General features: G+C 41.2%; 1 protein-coding gene across 1 annotated transcript in view; it reads right to left on the bottom strand.

Annotated features, from left to right (window-relative positions):
• ABHD18 (abhydrolase domain containing 18) overlaps window positions 1-19,319 on the bottom strand; it is a 55,487-nt gene that overhangs the window by 21,050 nt on the left and 15,118 nt on the right. Inside the window, exons 2-7 of the mRNA XM_082266718.1 lie at window positions 15,671-15,777; window positions 15,155-15,239; window positions 14,710-14,810; window positions 11,782-11,860; window positions 7,365-7,462; window positions 3,701-3,718 (exon numbers count right to left, since the gene is read on the bottom strand). Coding sequence (XP_082122844.1) covers window positions 3,701-3,718; window positions 7,365-7,462; window positions 11,782-11,860; window positions 14,710-14,810; window positions 15,155-15,239; window positions 15,671-15,762 — 473 coding nt within the window. The 5' untranslated portion in view covers window positions 15,763-15,777. The remainder of the gene's footprint in view (window positions 1-3,700; window positions 3,719-7,364; window positions 7,463-11,781; window positions 11,861-14,709; window positions 14,811-15,154; window positions 15,240-15,670; window positions 15,778-19,319) is intronic.

The raw sequence follows: 19,319 nt of genomic DNA, 5'->3' as shown, positions 1-19,319 counted from the left end.
CTTTAGCCCCCCCCCCATGCTCTTCAGCTCCCCACAGTGCTTTCTCCCTCCCCCCTAAGTGCTCCCCGTCCCCCCAGTGCTCTCCACCCCCCTGATTTTCCCTGCTCGCCCCCCCAAGTACTCCCTGTCCCCCCAGTGCTCTCCACCCCCCTGATTTTCCTTTCCCACCCCCCTAAGTGCTCCCTGTCCCCCCAGTGCTCTCCACCCCCCTGATTTTCCCTGCTCGCCCCCCCAAGTGCTCCCTGTCCCCCCCAGTGCAATCCACCCCCTGCACCTTCCAACCCCCCTACAATGCTTTCCAAACCCTCTCTTAATTCTCTCCAGTTCCCCCCCCCCCCCCACCGTGCCCTTCAGCACCTCCAGTGCTCTCTGCTCTCTCTGTGCTCTCCGGCCCCCCTAGTGCTCTTCTATCTTCTATCATGTCCTCAGCCTCTGAGCATCTACTGTATCATGTCTGTAGTCTGACCATCTCCTGTATCATGTCTGTAGTCTCTGACCATCTACTGTATCATGTCCTCAGTCTCTGACCATCTCCTGTATCATGTCTGCAGTCTCTGACCATCTACTGTATCATGTCCTCAGTCTCTGACCATCTCCTGTATCATGTCCTCAGTCTCTGACCATCTCCTGTATCATGTCTGCAGTCTCTGACCATCTACTGTATCATGTCCTCAGTCTCTGACCATCTCCTGTATCATGTCCTCAGTCTCTGACCATCTCTTGTACCATGTCTGCAGTCTCTGACCATCTCTTGTATCATGTCTGCAGTCTCTGACCATCTCCTGTATCATGTCCGCAGTCTCTGACCATCTCCTGTATCATGTCCGCAGTCTCTGACCATCTCCTGTATCATGTCTGTAGTCTCTGACCATCTCCTGTATCATGTCTGTAGTCTCTGACCATCTACTGTATCATGTCCTCAGTCTCTGACCATCTCCTGTTTCATGTCTGCAGTCTCTGACCATCTCCTGTATCATGTCTGCAGTCTCTGACCATCTCCTGTATCATGTCTGCAGTCTCTGGCCATCTTCTGTATCACGTCTGCAGTCTCTGGCCATCTTCTGTATCACGTCTGCAGTCTCTGACCATCTCCTGTATCACGTCTGCAGTCTCTGACCATCTACTGTATCATGTCTGTAGTCTCTGAATATCTCCTTTAGCAAGTCTCCAATCTCTTACTCAAACTTAAACACATTGCTAATATTAGCTATCTATCTATGCTGAAGGTAGGACTGTGCAGGGGAGGCAGAGAGTGCAAAAGGGGGAACTGTGATTAGAGAGACGGAGGGCAGACTGCAAGGGGCACTGTGATGGGGGGCTGTGAAATTTTTTGCAAAAAATATTCTTGAAAACATTACATTTTTTTGTGGGTGTTTTTACATTTTAAAGTCGGGGGGGGGGGGGGTGCCAGATATAGGATCCGCCCCGGGTGCCAAATGCTCTAGGTACGCCACTGTTTTGGAGTCATCTATATTTGTTGATTGCACGATTATTTGATTATGCATTAGCCTGGTAGCTCATTTGCTATTTCTTTGGGGTATTTGTTTCATTACATGTATCATATAGTGCAGCTTTATCTCTACTATTAGTCCAGAACACCTGCTGCCATTTTTTCTGCACCCCAGTTCCTATATTTTCATGCATAGTTAAGTCGTTCAGCCTTATTTCCTCATCAGAGGTATGGATTTTTGGCTGCAATTCTTCCATGAAGACCACTTCTGGCCAGACTTCTCTAGATTGTAAGTGGGTATACCTGGGTCCTACTGGTTTCTGACAGTTCTGTGCTGATGTCAGAGCTGGACATCTTCTGATGTAGAAGGGAAGTATGGTGTGTCTTTCATCTGTTGCATTAAGTTTCCTTGACCGACCACTTTGTCTACAGCCCTCAACGTTGCCCATTTCTTTGTGCTTCTTCAAGTGAGTTTGTGCAACACATCTTGAAACCCCAGTTTGCTTTTAAATCTTTGCCTAAGAGAGATCTTGCTGATGCAGTATAACTACCTTGTGTCTTGTTGCTGTGATCAGTCCTAACATGATGTCTTCCACATTCTCACCTTAGTAGCAGAGTTTGGCTGTTCCTCACTCTGTTGTAAGCCTCCTAAACAGCTATTTCAGTTAAGGACTGTGTTTTAACCTATATATGAAAGTGATGATTAGCACCTACTTGATTTAACTGGTTAATAATACACCTGATTCTAATCAGTACAAATGGTGCAAGTGTAAGAATTGATAATAGTTTTAAGCCAAAGGGTAGTCACACCAAATATTGATTTGATTTAGATTTTTCTTCAGTACGCTCGCTTTGCATTTTGGAAATTGATAGAAATAAAAATGTTTAAATATGTTTAAAAGCATTCATACTTTACATAATTTCTTCACACCTGCCTAAAACGTTTGCACAGTAATGTATATTGCATTTTTAGCCAAAAAGAAAAATTATCATATAGTCCACATTTGACTCAACTATATCCTTGTGAAATAGCAACACAAACTAATAATAAATCCAGGAGAGCATAAAAGCAATTATGTATACAATAAAAAAAAGGTTATTGCAGCACTGTATTATTTGTGAACAACATATACTATATTGTACTGGATATACTGTATGTGTATGTGTATATATACACCTGAAGTTGTGTATTATTTGATAACCATAAAGCAAAAGAGGTAGCTATCTGCCCCAGGAGCTGGCATCTGTGGTGATGTGTACCACCATTTTAGGGAAAATGTTTACTCTACAGGTCATCCATAGACTTGTCCAGAATTTATTTTAATTTTCCCTTAGGTTCCTCCATACCATAGCAGAGTTTCATGATGCGGGAGTGAAGTTGTGGACCACCAAGGGTCCACTAATCCACATGGCCTTCTCCAATTCAGAAGCGTCTTGCAGGCTCTGACTGTTAACCTGAGGAGGCCCAGAAGAGTAGCCCCCAAAATGTGAACTCCTTTATCCGGTGTCCTGTGGGCACCTATCCTGTCCACAATGCACCAAATGTGCATCAGCTGTAAGCACCCCTGAACTCCAGTGTGGACAGGCCTGTGCTACCTATGTGTGGTTCATCCTGCCTACATCACTTCAGGTAACTTAGCTCAGGACGTACCAGAAGTAAGTCATTGGCCCATGCTCTGGGGGGCACTCAACAGCCGCCCCCCCCCCCCCCCCCCAATGTGAGAGAAATGTTGGCTACTGCTACAGACAGAGCCTGAAAGGGAATAAGGGTGTAGTGTGCGACGCTTGCCAGACACCCTTCTTTTGGCCCCTCTGCCTTAGGCTTGCTAAGGACCAGTGGCCCACAATCCTAATCTTTGGATGTCATGGGTATAAGGGACCTCTGCAGGAGGCAGGAAACACATATACTACAGGCAATGGTTTCTGGGAGCCTTTCAACTCTGATCATGTGTTTCCTTCAGGTGGACAGTGCACCTTTCTATAGTGAACCCTGGAAGGATGATTAGGGAAATTAGGGCTACTTCAAAGCAATTTATCATCAAACACATGCAATAGGGAATGAGTGAAGCCCATTATTTATAAGCACAGGGAGTTAACACTTTTTTTTTTTTTTTTTTTTTTTTTACATAATGGGTTCTAGTATACAAACAGCTTGTTAATGTTTACTTTTATTTGAAAACTATTTCTAAGAAAAAAAGTATAGATTTAGAAAAAATAAAATTTGTGAGGTAACAGGTAATTCATACTTACAGTTGATCCTTAGGCTTTCTGCAGCCATGTAAGATTTTGGTCAAGGAAAAGTATTAATGTTAGTTTTATCTTTGTAGACAAACAGATAAACAGTAAAGTCAAGCAGTGTGGCACTTTCCCAAAACACGTGAGAGTTTTGTCAGTACAAGTACACAATGTGAAGGTCAAAACCTCCTGATTAGATAAGCTGCCACTGGAAAAAGAAAATGATCTGCTACTTTGATATAAAAAACAAAACTATTTATACTATTTTTAAGGTATATGGTATCAGAATTCATTGCACTATTAAAAAATAATAGACACAACAAGGGTGGGTACCAAATAAAACATTTTTCTAGTGACGAGTTTGCATAGTTTTATGGAAAAAGTAGCAAGAACAAGAAATACAAGAAAGAAAGTGAGCACCACCAAATTAACTACAACAAACAAAAAGGCAAAATCAATTAAAAAAAAAAAAAAACACACTCTCAAAATTAATAAATTATCAAAATAGCCCATAATGCACCCAAGAGCTCCAAATCGTGCAAAAAAGAAGTTGCAGAGATCTTCTCAAGTCCCTCTATAACAATGAATCATAAGTGCTTTCTTCCACCGCCATCAGATGAAATTCCTACTCACCAGATGCAAGCATAAACACACATAACAGGATATATGGTGTTCTCTTATAAACTAGATGTTTCCCATCACCGTGAATATAAATGGTAAAAATACTTCACCATGAAGAGTTTTTTGTTTTTCCCTAACAATAGGGTTTGCCATTTTGGAGTCACTATTTGATTGGAGTGGAACGCTGATGGGAAACATCTAGTTTATGAGAGAATATATCCTGTTAAGCGTGTTTATGCTTGCATCTGGTGAGTAGGAATTTCATCTGATGGCGATGGAAGAAAGCACTTATGATTCATTGTTATAGAGGGACTTGAGAAGACCTCTGCAACTTCTTTTTTGCACGATTTGGAGCACTTGGGTGTATTATGGACTATTTTGATAACTTATATTAAGAGCGCATTTTTTTTTATTGATTTTTATATTACAGGTTCACAAGCCTTACAACCATCTGCTTCACATTATACAATTTGTATGTTTGTTTTATTGTATTATCGTAATTTCACAAGGTTTTGCACAGAATTGTGTGATTATTAACATTAAATGATTAACTTTAAATTATTTACACAGTTTTCTACCTAGTGTGCACAGGTGGGGGGTAGAACTATACCTTTTTATTTGTTTTGTTTAACAAACTAAAAGGAACACAAAAAAAAAAAAAAAAAAAATTAAAAATCTGATTTTAGAGCACTGATTTTGATGCTAAAAATTTAGCATTTCATCTTTCAACATAACAGTACACTAGAACTGCTGTGATAGTATTTCTCACTGTAACAGCACAAATTTCACCTAAGACAAAATGTTATTTTGCAAAGTTGATAAATGTGTAGTACATGTGACAAAAGCTATATGCGCAGGAAGTTTAAGAGGAAGAATAAAAAAGTCAGAGGGTGAAAACCGACACACCAAGGAAGGAAGGTGGACAATGGACAGTTTTCCAGCTAGAAAACAGATGTGCCAGTTGCAGTTGAGATCTGCACTTTAGAGCCTGAATCTCTATAGGAGTAAGAAGATGGTCAGTGAAAATCTGGAAACAATTGACATACAGTAATAAAAGTCTTTTCTACTGACCTTGCTATTACAAAACTTTGCTTCTAGCTAGGAAAAGGGTGCCAAAAATATGAAATGGACTCACCTCATACCATATAGCAAATCTTTTTTATTTAACCACTTGCCGACCAGCCACCGTAGTTATACTGCGGCAGGTCGGCTCTGTTACCCGAAACTACGTACATGTACGCCGCTTCGTGCAGCAGTTAGTGTGGGCGAGCCAATCAGTGGGTCCGGGGGCCACGATGTCCACCGGGCACCCCCGATTGCTCCCCGTGGAGACAGAACGGTGGTCTGCCGATGTAAACACGGCAGACCTCTGTTCTGTCAGTGATGAACACAGAGATCCGGTGTGCCTCCTATTTAGGAACACAGGTCTCTGTGTTCATCCAGTGAACCCATTCCTCACACAGTTAGAAAGCATCCCCTAGGCACACAAATAACCCTTTGATCGCCCCTGGTGTTAACCCCTTCCCTGCCAGTCTCATTAGTACAGTAACAGGGCATATTTTTAACACCGATTACTGTAGTATAGAAACCTAGAAAATGGCGCCTCCCTATGGTATGTGCAACACGTGTATATTATGTGAATAATAATATAGATGCGGCTGCCATCAATTTTAGATAACCAAAAAGATAAAGATTGACAATGTGAGGCGCCGGATCTAAAATACGTGCTATTAATTTAAGTGAAAATAAATTAAATATATGAATGTGTTTAAATAAATAACATTTACATAAACATCAATAATAAATACAGTGCAATAGTGTGAATAAACTACATGTAAAAAATTATATTTTGGATCTAAAAATATAAATAAAAATAACATCCAATTCTTAAAGTGCAACAGCACTTTACAATTATCCCCGTGCCAAAAAAAACACCATACAAAGTGTCATAAGGTGCTGAATAAATCCTTTCAAAAAAGTGCTGGTGCTTGAGATAATCCTTCACCCAATAGTGCGGGGGTGACTCACCAGAAATCCCAGGGCCTCCAGGGCCCAGTTAGCTTTGAATAATTTAGGTCAGATTCCTTGGATATGCAGTGAACACTTTCCCTTGATTCACCCTGGATTGCCTTCATTTATCCTCTCACATATCCTCCCTTTCAGGATATCAATGCCGTTTCCCAAGAAAAGAAGGCATAGAATAGTGCAGTAACATTTGCAAAAGGTTTGTTTAAATGTAAAAGACAAATACACTCACATGTAATTGTGCCATCTGGCACATCCAAAGAGCAGAGAGCAGTAGAATGTGTGTGAACGCTGCTCGGTACAGCGTGTGTTCCACAATGCGTTCCAAAAAGCGGGCGGACGTGAAGAACAGGAAGTGATCACCGGACTGGACCAACCTCAAGGCATTTCGCAAAGCCGCGTCATCAGGAAGTTGATCCGATGCCTCACATTGTCAAACCTGATTACTGTAGTAATGTCACTGGTCCCCCCAAAAGCTTAAAAACAGTGTGTCAGTTAGGTGTCCGATCTGTCCACCGCAATGTCGCAGACAAGCTAAAAAAATCACTGATCACCACCATTACTAGTAAAAAATAATCAAATAAAAATGACATAAATCTTTCCCCTAGTTTGTAGATGTGATAACTTTTTGCGCAAACCAATCAATATACACTTATTGGGATTTTTTTTTACCAAAAATATGAGGCAGAATACATATTGGCCTAAAATGATGAATAAATTAGATTTTTACATTTTTTTTTTTCGAATAATACATTTTTTTTTTTTATTGGGAATGTTTTATAGCAGAAAGTAAAAAATAAATAGTTTTATTTTCAGAACTGTCGCTCTTTTTTTGTTTATAGAACGAAAAATAAAAATCTGACAGGTGATCAAATACCGCCAAAAGAAAGCTCTATTTGTGGGAAAAAAAGGGCATCAATTTTATTTAAGTACAGCCTCCCACGACCGTGCAATTGCCAGTTAAAGTAACGCAGTGCCGTACCGCAATAAATAGCCTGGTCATTAAGGGGGTAAAACCTTCCAGTCCTTAAACAGGTAAAGGATATAGTATGGATTTTCTAACAACAGGGAAGCCATTCCAGCCTCCTTGAGCATAGGGCGGGCCATTAAGGTTCTTCTCCTCCAGTAATACTATATGACAAGAAATAAAAGTACATTACATTCATTATTAACCATTTATAGACAATGTTAGGGCTTTCTAGAAAAAAATCTCAAGAAGAGCGGCATATCTTGGTTTTAGAAATGTTACCAATATTTTTACTAGCCTTCTTTATGTATATGCTGATGTTTGAAACAAGTGAGCTTAGCAATAGGTCAGATTCCAGATGTATTTTATTCAGGTTCCAAAATTAAAGAACATCTGAACAGTATAAGAGCATAGGGGTTGATTTACTAAAACTGGAGAATGCAAACTCAGGTACAACTGTGCATGGTAGCCAATCAGCTACTAACTTCAGCCTTTTCCATTAAACTTTGAAAAAAAAAACTGAAAGTTGGTTTCTATGCAGAGCTGCCCCAGATTTTAGTAAATAAACCCCATAGTCACATAGGCTCCATCTCTCATCTGCTTATTCAGTTATTGCTGTACCCTCATTTATTTTATACGATGGTAAGAACACTGATACTTGGAGAGGACATTTACTAAAACTGGTTCACACAGAATTTAGTGCACCTGTAAATAGTAACCAATCAGCTTCTAGGTTTTATTGTCAAAGCTTAATTGAATAATCTGAAGTTATAAGCTGATTTTGTTACTATGCACAGCTGCACCAGGACCTGTGTGCACAAGTTTTAGTAAATCGAAGTAAAAAGTCTAATTTAAAAAAAAAAAAATGGCAGCATCTAGAAAGGTCTTGTATATTTCTGACAGGGTTCCCTTGGCAGAATTTTCAAATTGTGGGGTCTATTCACAAAGGATACCCTTTGTGGTTCACACATTGAACATTCATCCATCTGCATTTCATGGAAGAAATAATTTTCAGATGATTTGCCCGATCCACCCATCACATTTAATAGGATTGAGCCATAAACATAATAAAGATATTCCAATAACAAACAGGGCTTGCCTAATACATTTAAAAATTCAACATGATTTGTCCATCAGCAGCGGCACAAAACATAATAGAGAATTTGAATAAACAAAATTCAGCCATCATTTTCAAAGATGATTCATTCTATTGGCCCATCATTTGCAAACAGAGTGTAACGTGCTGGCTGATGGACAAATCTTGTTTGTTATTGGAATCTTTGAATTATAAGAAACTTGGTAAATATATTGGAGGAATCATTCCTCTTTGAAAATGAATGAATTCTAAATAAACCACTTTGTTTTTATGTGGGGGGGATTCTGGCCTGGTCACAAATATGAATTAACAGATCTGAAGATAACCATTTATCACAGATTACTTTATTTACTACATATAGTGAGGGAAAAAAGTATTTGATCCCCTGCTGATTTTGTATGTTTGCCCACTGACAAAGAAATGATCAGTCTATAATTTTCATGGTAGGTTTATTTTAACGGTGAAGAACAAAAAATCCAGAAAAACGAATTTCAAAAAAGTTATGAATTGATTTTCATTTTATTGAATGAAATTAGTACATGATCCCCCATCAATCAGCAAGATTTCTGGCTCCCAGGTTTCTTCAATAGAGGTAACAAGCTGAGATTAGGAGCACTCTCTTAAAGCTTGTTACCTCTATCAAAGACACTTGTCCACAGAAGCAATCAGATTCCAATCTCACACCATGGCCAAGACCAAAGGGATCTTGGCTGTCCAAGGTAATCAGGGACAAGATTGTAGACCTACACAAGGCTGGAATGGACTACATGACCATCACCAAGCAGCTTTGTGAGAGGGTGACAACAGTTGGTGCGATTATTCGCAAAAGGAAGAAACACAAAATAACTATCAATCTCCCTCGGTCTGAGGCTCCATGCAAGATCTGACCTAGTGGAGTTTCAATGACCATGAAAACTGTGATAAATCAGCCCAGAACTACATGGGAGAGTCTTGTCAATGATCTAAAGGCAGCTGGGACCATAGTCACCAAGAAAACAATTGGTGACACACTACGCCACGAAGGGCTGAAATCTTAAAGCGACTGCAAGGTCCCCCTGCTCAAGAAAGCACATGTACAGGTCCACCTGCTCAAGAAAGCACATGTACAGGCCCATCTGAGGTTTACTAATGAACATCTGAATGATTCAGAGGAGAACTGGGTGAAAGTGTTGTGGTCAGAGGAGATCAAAAACAAGCTTTTTGACATCAACTCAACTCGCCATGTTTGGAGGAGGTGGAATGCTGCTTATGACCCAAAGAGCACTATACCCACCGTTAAACAGAGGTGGAAACATTATGCTTTGGGGGTGTTTCCCTACTAAGGGGACAGGACAACTTCACTACATAAAAGAGACGATGTACAGGGCCATGTACTTTCAAATCTTGGGTGAAAACCTCCTTCCCTCAGCCAGGGCATTGAAAATGGGTCGTGGATGGGTATTCCAGCAGGACAATGACCCAAAACACACAACCAAGGCAACAAAGGAGTGGTTCAAGAAGAAGCACATTAAGATCCTGGAGTGGCCTAGCCAGTCTCCAAACCTTAATCCCACAGCAGATATGTGGAAAGAGCTGACGTTTCGAGTTACCAAACGTCAGCCTCGAAACCTTAATGACTTGGAGAGGATCTGCAAAGAGAAGGGGGACAAAATCCCTAATGAGATGTGTGCAAACCTGGTGGCTAACTACAAGAAACATCTGACCTCTGTGATTGCCAACAAGGGTTTAGCCACCAAATACTTATTAATGTTTTGCGAAGAAGTAAAATACTTATTTCACTCATTAAAATGCAAATCAATTAAAACATTTTTTTAAATGCATTGTCTGGATTTTTTTTTTGTTATTCTGTCTCTCACTGTTAACCACTTAAGCCCCAGCCCTATTTCGGACACTTTTTGTTCACAAGTTAAAATCAGTATTTTTTCCTAGAAAACTACTTAGAACCCCCAAACATATATATTTTTTTAGCAAAGACTCTGGAGAATAAAATGTCAGTCATTGCAATATTTTTTGTCACGCGGTATTTGCGCAGCAGTCTTTAAAACGCCATTTTTTTGGGAAAAATTACGAAAAATCACATTTCACTGCATTTAAAAAATACTAAACAATACTAAACAGTAAAGTTAGCCCAAAAGTTAAGTTTTTTTGAATATTATGAAAGATGTCACGCCGAGTAAATAGATACCCCACATGTTACGGTTTAAAATTGCGCACACCCGTGGAATGGCGACAAACTACGGTCAATAGAAATCTCAATAGACGACGTTTTAAATTTTTTTTTTAACGGTTACCAGTTTAGAGTTAGAGTGTAGCTCTTTTATTTAAATTATTGCTCACACTCTGGCGATCGCGGCGATACCTCACATGTGTGGTTTGAACAGTGATTTCATTCACGGCTCGACTTCCGTATACGTTTTCTTTCATGCGCGAGCCAACGGTGACAGGGGCGGCTAAAATTTTTATTTTTTTTTCCTATTTATTTATTTTTAACTTTATTACAGGTTTTGAAAAAAAAAAAAAAAATCTGATCACTTTTATTGCTGTCACAAGCAATGTAAACATCCCTTGTGACACCAATATGCAGTGACAGGTACTCTTTATGGAGGGATCGAGGGTCTAAAAGACCCTAGACCCTTCTACTACACTTTCATGTATGCAAAACGCCGAAAAATGCATTTTTGCATACAGCCGTTTTTTAAATCTGCCGCCTTTTGCAGCAGAGTAACCCAGAGTAACCCGGAAGTGACATCATGGACGCCGCCTCCGGGTTAAGTCATTGGAGACCCGATCAAAGCCGCTTCCGGCTTCGATCAGGACTCCATCCAGCCGTCCCCTCTCGCTCACCCAGGTAAGGATCGAGCGGCTCCTGAGCCGTATCGGTCATTACCGACGGAAAGCCGACCGTCGGCTCTAAACCACAGTACTGAGATGGTGCCTCTAGCTAGAGGCATCATCCCGGTATAACACTGCAAAGTTTGCCGACGTAGCCCTACGTCACTTTGCGGTAAGTGGTTAAAATAAACCTACCATTAAATTATAGACTGATCATTTCTTTGTCAGTGAGCAAACCTACAAAATCAGCAGGGGATCAAATACTTTTTTCCCTCACTGTATTAATATAGCTCCGACAATTTAGGCATTACTTTATTATACCATTCATTCACTTTAATCCCTGCCCTTAGATAGCTTACAACAGAAGGTCCCGATTTTGCATGCAAACACATACCACGGCCAATTTAGTTAGAAGCCAAACTAAAGTACCCTGAGGAAACCCACACAAGCACATGCAAACTCCAAGCAAACTGCATGAAGTGTCCTGCCCCCATAGACAGGAAATAAAAAATTCACAAAAATGTTTCTAGTGTGCCATATATAAAAGACACTTACATGGTCACCTGTACCAGCCAGATGAATGCACACGGGCCTGTACTTGCTCTTCCATTCTTTAGGCACTATGAACTGAAACCTATAAAACAGAACACTGCTCTTAACATAAAAACAATACACCAGATATCACCTTGCATGGATGTGACATCTTATCATTACTTTTTATGTCCAATTACATGGGAGATTTATTTGTATTCATCATGAAATACCATTAGCTTTTGGAAACACTTCAGAGGCCTCCAAATGTACTGTACCCCAATTAAAAAATAATAAAAATTCCAAGCAGTAGAAGGAAACGCATGCTAATTTCATAATCTGCTAGTGCATGGTACCTTAACCATTTCATTCTCTAGGGCCCATTCTTAAAATATATATATATATTTGGGGGTACTTTTCGAGCAAAAAAATTAAGGCTTTTTACATATATGAGAGGAATGTCAGAAACATTTATTTGTGGATCAATTTTAGGCTGTTGGCCAAAGGAGAACCCCCAATGGGACTTTTAAGGTCTTAGACAATCATTTGCTGCTATAATAGCAGTGAAAAAATTGTAGTAATAGTTTTATATAAAAAATATAAATTTTATTACAAAGATAATAAAATGACAAAGAACACATATATAGAACATGTGAAGACAAAACCATAGGGTGGCTAACCCAAAAATGACCACATCATGTAAATTTTTTTTTTTTTTAAAGCTCGTGGTGTGTGAAACACACTCAAAAGACTTACACCCGGTGCATAAAAAAGTGCACACACGCAAACGTGAGACACACAAAAAGTGCACAAGGCGTACACATGGCCCTCCTCCGAAGAGGAAGGGCCCTGACCCTGATCCCCCGGGGCGCGAAGCTCCTGACAGGGACTGAGGTACTCACTTTGGTCCACCCAGCCGAAGCCGGGCAGACCCCATTCTCCAGGGGGACAGCCGAAACAGCCCACCCCGAGTACTAGGTGGGGCTCCCCCGAAGGGAGACCCCATGGGAGAGGGGGCGAACTAAGCCAAAAGGCCATATCCACCCCCTCCCAAGACTTACAGGGCAGGCCCGAGGACCTACGCCATCAAAGTCGTGCAAGTGCTCAACCAAAAGGGACAAACGTGACACACAACAAAGAAAAACAGAGTGGGGAAAAGGGAAGTGGAGAAGTGCAGGGTAGTGCCAAAGTGCCAGACCTTGACAGGCCCCCCGGCCAGGAATAAAAAATTCCTCTGGTGTTGGCCAAAAGGCCCACCCCAAGAGGCAGGTGCTTGAAAAAGTGTGATGGTGCAGTGACCAAGGTGCCACAAAAATTCAGGTGAGCTGCCCCTCACCATTGAAATTGAGGCACCCCTGGGCTGCCACCCCAGGGGCACGTACACCACGGGCTTTTTCGGTCTCAGCCCCTGGCCAGACCCAGTGTAGCCCTTCCTGTCAGGAGGCCAGGAATGCAGACAGCTCGGGGAGAGTCCAACCTCGAGGGTATAGAAAATGGCCCCCTTCTAGCCAAATTCACCCAGGAGGAAGGGCCCTTCCCCTCACCATCCGCACTCCCACCAATTACATCCAGGAGCAGTACTAACCGGTTGACCACGCCGGCTTTCTCGCTCCCTTCAAACTGACAGGGGCGGACCCATTCAAATCAGGAAGGCATTGGAACCATCCGGCTTTCTCTGGTTTGGCCTACTCCGGTCCTCCAGTTACGCCCAGAGCGCCCCGGTTAACTTCGGCCACCACCGATACTAACCTTCCGGTTCCATTCCAACACTGATAAGAACAGATACTACACTTGATCTTAGCCAAAAGGCCGAGAAGCGGTAAATAGGGTACATAATAGCAAAACAGACAAATGCTGTAGGGATAGATACAACTGACACGTTTCTGGATGTTATCCGTCTTCAGGGGTGTTGTACATTATTGTGAGCAGTATATAGTACCTATGGTGATGTTTAGGTCAATTATACATAGTCCAAAATTAAAAACATATGTACACAGGTCCGGTCTCTGGAAGGTTTTGGAAGTGGTACATCATGATCCCAAACACAGCAAGGGGGGGAGGCACACACAAGAGGTCAACGAGACCACAAAAGGAAGGCAGGCAAGACACCAGGCCAGAGATGTTAATGGGTGCTAAACTCTATTGAATAGCACAACAGCCAAGGCCAAAGGGGGAATCCACAGAAAAAGGAAACAAACAAACAAAGAACCACCGAGGATGTCAAATCATTTGGAAGATGCAGGGCGAACCACTGTTAAGCCTTTGTTTTTATAAATATTGTATAAATAAAGAGATTATTTTTATAAATTCTGTTTTGTCTCCCATGTTGAGGCTTTAGACCCAGTCCACACTAGCGCGACTTGTCAGGCGACTGGTCAGCCTGACAAGTCGCGCTCCCTCGCGGTCCATTGACCGCTACAGGACCCGTTCTAATAGGAGCGACACAAGTCGCTCCGACTTAGAAAAAAGGGTCCTGTACTACTTCGGGACGACCTCGGAGCGACTTGCATAGACTTCCATTATGTGAAGTCCATGCAAGTCGCTCTGAAGTCGTGGTGCATGGCAATGCACAAGTCTCCCCCGAAGTAGTACAGAGTCGTGTCGCCTTAGTGTGAACCGACTCTTAAAGTCCGGTTATTTAGGCGGGTTCTGGTGTAGCTGGTCCCGCATCTTTTTGCAAGTAACAAGAGTATGACTGCTTTTGTGCCATCAGGACACATTGACCAAATGTCACTTCAGCCTAAGTATCTCTGAATAATAGATATCTTCCCTGCATTGAATCTGCAGCCATGCCACCAAGACCAGTTGCAATTTTTTCTGGAGTGTTGCGGATGGGCGTGCAGTTGGTCCTGGCACCAAAGCAACCAATTCCAAGAAGGGTAGAGGTTAGTTCTCACATGACATCTACAAAAAAATGTTTTCTTTACAGGGAAGGTTACCAGCCAAGCTTACCGTGCTACCACTGTTTCACTGGGCATAACATCTGGCACATAGTGAACCAAGGGAGAGGTAAAATGTCCATCAAGAATCTTGCAATCTGTTTGCTCTTCAACCTAAATCAAAGCACAAAACATAACCACAAGTTGTAGGTTGTTACATAAAAAGGAAATCAAACACCATACAATCTATTTCCTATCTGGTCACGCAGATAAATAACAGCAAAGAAAATGGCCTCTGCCCCCACCTATAACTGGCCTTCATAGCAAAGAACACATGGAAGGGCAACGCACATGAGAAACTGGTTGGCAAGCAAACTGGTTAGCAAATTGAACTGGGAATTTTATTTTTGTTTGTCTCAGATAAATAACAGTCCAGGTTTTATTGATCCATATGATACAGCAGAAGAACCAAGATGAAACCAGCAGTCATATACTAAATGTGTAAATGAATGCCTTACCGTGTCAATAAACACTGGATAATCTTTAGGCACCAGATGCTGACATTTTTCTCGATTTCCAATAAGCTTCCGAAATTCAAATATTCTGGAAAAAATAAATAAAATTAAAGATCCATATGATCATATTTATTTTGCGCAATTTGCGCTCCATATAAAAATACATATCAATTTTAAGCTACAGCTCCAGCAGCAAATGGAATATATTTTAAATTGTGCATTAAATAGAATACCATCATATGCAGGTAGTGTTCGATGGTAGAATAAAATATTACCACTACCCACACATTTTATACTGGGAGGAAACCCCTTTTAAAGGGAAGACTAGAGTCTATTTTCTTTAAATACATAATATATGCTGAATTATAGAAATATTTCAAATGCATTAGCAGTTTATATATCTTTTATATGCCAACAGATTTAATGTTACATGTAGAAAAACCACACAGAATTCTAGAATATAATAAACACTACTATCAATAATACAATATGAATTCTATTTTAATTCTACAATCATACCGCTTTAAATCTTCAGGTTTTCCCCATCCGCGGATGAAAAATTTTGTCAGAAGCAACCGTCTGTATAGCACATCTAGTTTACTTAAACCCATTTGGGTATGTCACACCTGGAAAAAGAAACCCAATACAAATGTTACATTAATAAAACACAATAGTTTATAGGATTCACATTCATTATCCAATTGGGGATCGCCTACCACAGATATACTGCACGTGATCACGTCCCACCCTCCAGCCCGGCTGTGCTGCTATTCGCTGTAGCACAAGCGGATCAGTGGATCCCGGCCAATGATTTACGGCCGGTACCCTCTGATTGGCTGAGCGAATGACAGAAGAGATCTTTGTGTAGGTAAACAACACAGAGCTCTCTTCTGACAGCATCGATGTGCCCTTATTTTCTCTCTGAAAAGCAGGGAGTAAAAATGGGCACATTGCTTAGTGAAAACACAACCCACACAGTAAACATTTTAGGCACAAAGTTAACTCTTTGATTCCCCCTAAATTTTAACCCCTTCCCAGCAACTGTCTTTAGTACAGTGACAGTGCATATTTTTAGCACTGATCACTGTATTAGTGTCACTGGTGAAGTCAGTGAAAGTTAATCAGTTGTTGTCCCCCCCCCCACCCCCCAGCATCAGTTAGTGTCTGATTGCTCACCGCACTCACAGTCCTATTATAAAAGTCACTGATCGTCACCATTAGTAATGTAAAAAAAATGCTAGTATATATACACCATCGTTTGTAGAAGCTAGAACTTTCACCCAAACCACATAATATACACTTGGGATTTTTTTTTACCAAAGACACGGAGCAGGATATACACATACCGGCCACTTTATTAGGTACACCTGTTCAATTGCTTGGTAACACAAATTGCTAATCCGCTAATCACATGGCAGCAACTCAATGCATTTAGGCATCTAGACGTGGTGAAGCCAACTTGCTTAAATTTGAGCATCAAAATAGGGAATAAAGGAGATAAAGGAGATTTAGCCCAGGTTCACACTGGGGCCGTTTTGAAATCGTGCGACTTCAGCTGAACTGACGCGATTTCAAGCCGGCATTTCAGCCCAACTTCGGGGGTGATTTCCCCCCGCCCCCCCCCCCCCGTAAGTCACCAAAAGTAGTACAGAAACTACTTTTGGGAAACGGTGCGGCGCCGCAAAGTTTGCATCAAACCGATTTGGACAGTGTCATTGCCAGCAATTGCCTCCGATTGGACATGTCATTGGACCAATGAAACAGAAAATTACTCAGAACCCCCAAATATTATGTTTTTTTTAACAGAGGCCCAAGGGAATAAAATGGCGGCCATTGCAACTTTTTTTGTCACACGGTATTTGCGCAGCAATTTTTCAAACGTGTTTTTTTTTTGCAAAAGAATAAAAAAAAAAACACTAAAGTTAGCTACATTTTTTTGTATATTGTGAAAGATAATGTCACGCTGAGTAAATAGATACCTAACATGTCACGCTTTAAAATTGCACGCACTTGTGGAATGCGCCAAACTTCGGTACTTGTAAAATCTCCATAGGTGACGCTTTAAAATTTTTTACAGGTTACCAGTTTAAAGTTACAGAGGAGGTCTTGGACTAGAATTATTGCTCTCACTCTAATCTAATGTTCGCGACGATACCTCACATGTGGTTTGAACGCTGTTTACATATGTGGGCGAGACTAACGTATTTGTTTGCTTCTGCGTGGACACAGGGGCTCTTTAAAAATTTTTATTTTTTTTCTATTGTTTATTTTATTTTTTAATTTCATATTTTTATACTTTCCGTAAAAAAAAATATTTTTGATCACTTTCATTCATATTACAAGGAATGTAAACATCCCTTGTAATTAGAATAGGGCACGACAGGTTCTCTTTATGGAGAAATGTGGGGTCTATGAGTCCCCACATCCCTCACCTAGACAGAAAAGACTAAGATAAAAAACAAAACAAAAAAACACAACAACATCTCAGCCTTTCCAGCGCAGTATTTACAACTGCCAGACCAAGCATGACGTCATAACGTCACACCAGGGCCTACGTGAGTCATTGAGACTGCCGGGGACCATCTGGTCCTCGGTATACTCTATGGTGAACTTCCGCTGCCGGTGGATTTGTTCCCTGGCTCATTGATCACACGGGCAAGCTGGTAGAAGCACTGGAAGGCAGTGGGAGGGGGAGAATGTCCCCTCCCGCTGCCTGTAAGAACGATCAAGCAGCTGAACTGCTGCTATGATTGTTCTTATCATGAAGGGAATTGCCAGCTGCAAAAGATGATATCTGAATGATGCCTGCAGCTGCAGATATCCCCACTCAAAGTCCAGGACGTCATAACAAGTGGTTAATCACAGCTTTATTTTATTTTTATTTTCTAAATAAACAAGACTGGAAATTAAAAAAAAAAAAAAAAAAAAAAACACACACAGGTAATTTTTCTCCTTTGCTGATTTACGCTGATGAGGCAGCACTGATAGGCGGCACTAATAAGGCGGCATTGATGGGCACTAATGAAGAGTGCACTGATAAGGCTGTAATGATAGGCAGCACTGATGGGCACTGGTAGGCAACACTGAGGAGGAGACACTGGTGGGCACTGATGGGCAGAAGCCGATTATCTACTCTTTTCTCCTCTCCTCCACACGCTGACAGCGTGAGAAGGAGCGGTGAAGAGAGTCGATAACTGGCTTCTGTTGCCATTGTGGTCAGCTTTGATTGGACACAGCTGATCACGTGGTAAAGAGCTGCTGATTAGCTCTTTACTGTAATCGGTGTTCGGAGGACACTACGAACACAGAGTACAGCAGGCGCGATTGTGGGGGCTGACGGCCTCCCAGAACTGGACAACCTCACTGCAGCCATCATTTGGCTATAGCGCAGTCAGCAAGTGGTTAAAGCAGTATTAAACCCAAAAGCAAACCTTTATTATATTGCAGCTTACAAATTCTTAGATGTGATGGCCACATTGGTTTCCTTTTTTAAACTTTATTTCTTCTATATGCATTTGTTGATCCAGCCAGCAAATCTATTGTTTTTTTTTACAAGCCCAAGCTCTCCAGCAGAATGCATCAGTTTATATGGATGAGACAAACCACTTAACACTAGCAGGGATGATTAAAATGAACAGCTTTTACTTATTCATGTAAAACCTTTATCCCAAAAGGAAAACAGCTGTTTGCTGTAACTGCTTTTAAAGTGTGAGCTGGAGTCTGGCTTCAATTTGTTAGTGTATTTAAATCTGCTAAGATTTTTAACACTACCCTTGTCCCCGAGGGCTAGTAAGTGTGAGGAGTAAAGGATAGCCGCTACTTCCGATCAGCCCAGATGAATAAACGAAAAAAGAAGCAACCTCAGCCTATATATTACTTCACCACACCACACCCCCTAATGCATTTTGCCCTGCCCACCTGGGCCAGACTGACAATGCTGCTGCCTGCGGTGCCTCCTGTGCCCATTCCTCCGGATTTGTATCTCACTAATACAGGAGGTGTGTTACTGGCTAGCTCACCAGGTGAAAACAGAGGGGAAAAGCCAAAGAAAAGACAACTGATGCAGCCACCGCATCTAATTATTGGTAAGCGGCAATATGATTCATTTTTGGTTTTGTGTTTAATACCACTTTATGTATAAATTGAATAGAACTACTGGTGTGACAAC

Source organism: Pelophylax lessonae (genome assembly GCF_965119305.1).
Source record: "Pelophylax lessonae genome assembly, chromosome: 1".
Lineage (NCBI taxonomy): Eukaryota > Metazoa > Chordata > Amphibia > Anura > Ranidae > Pelophylax > Pelophylax lessonae.
Note: the sequence above shows the minus strand (reverse complement) of the source record. Positions and strands in the feature narration are given on the sequence as shown.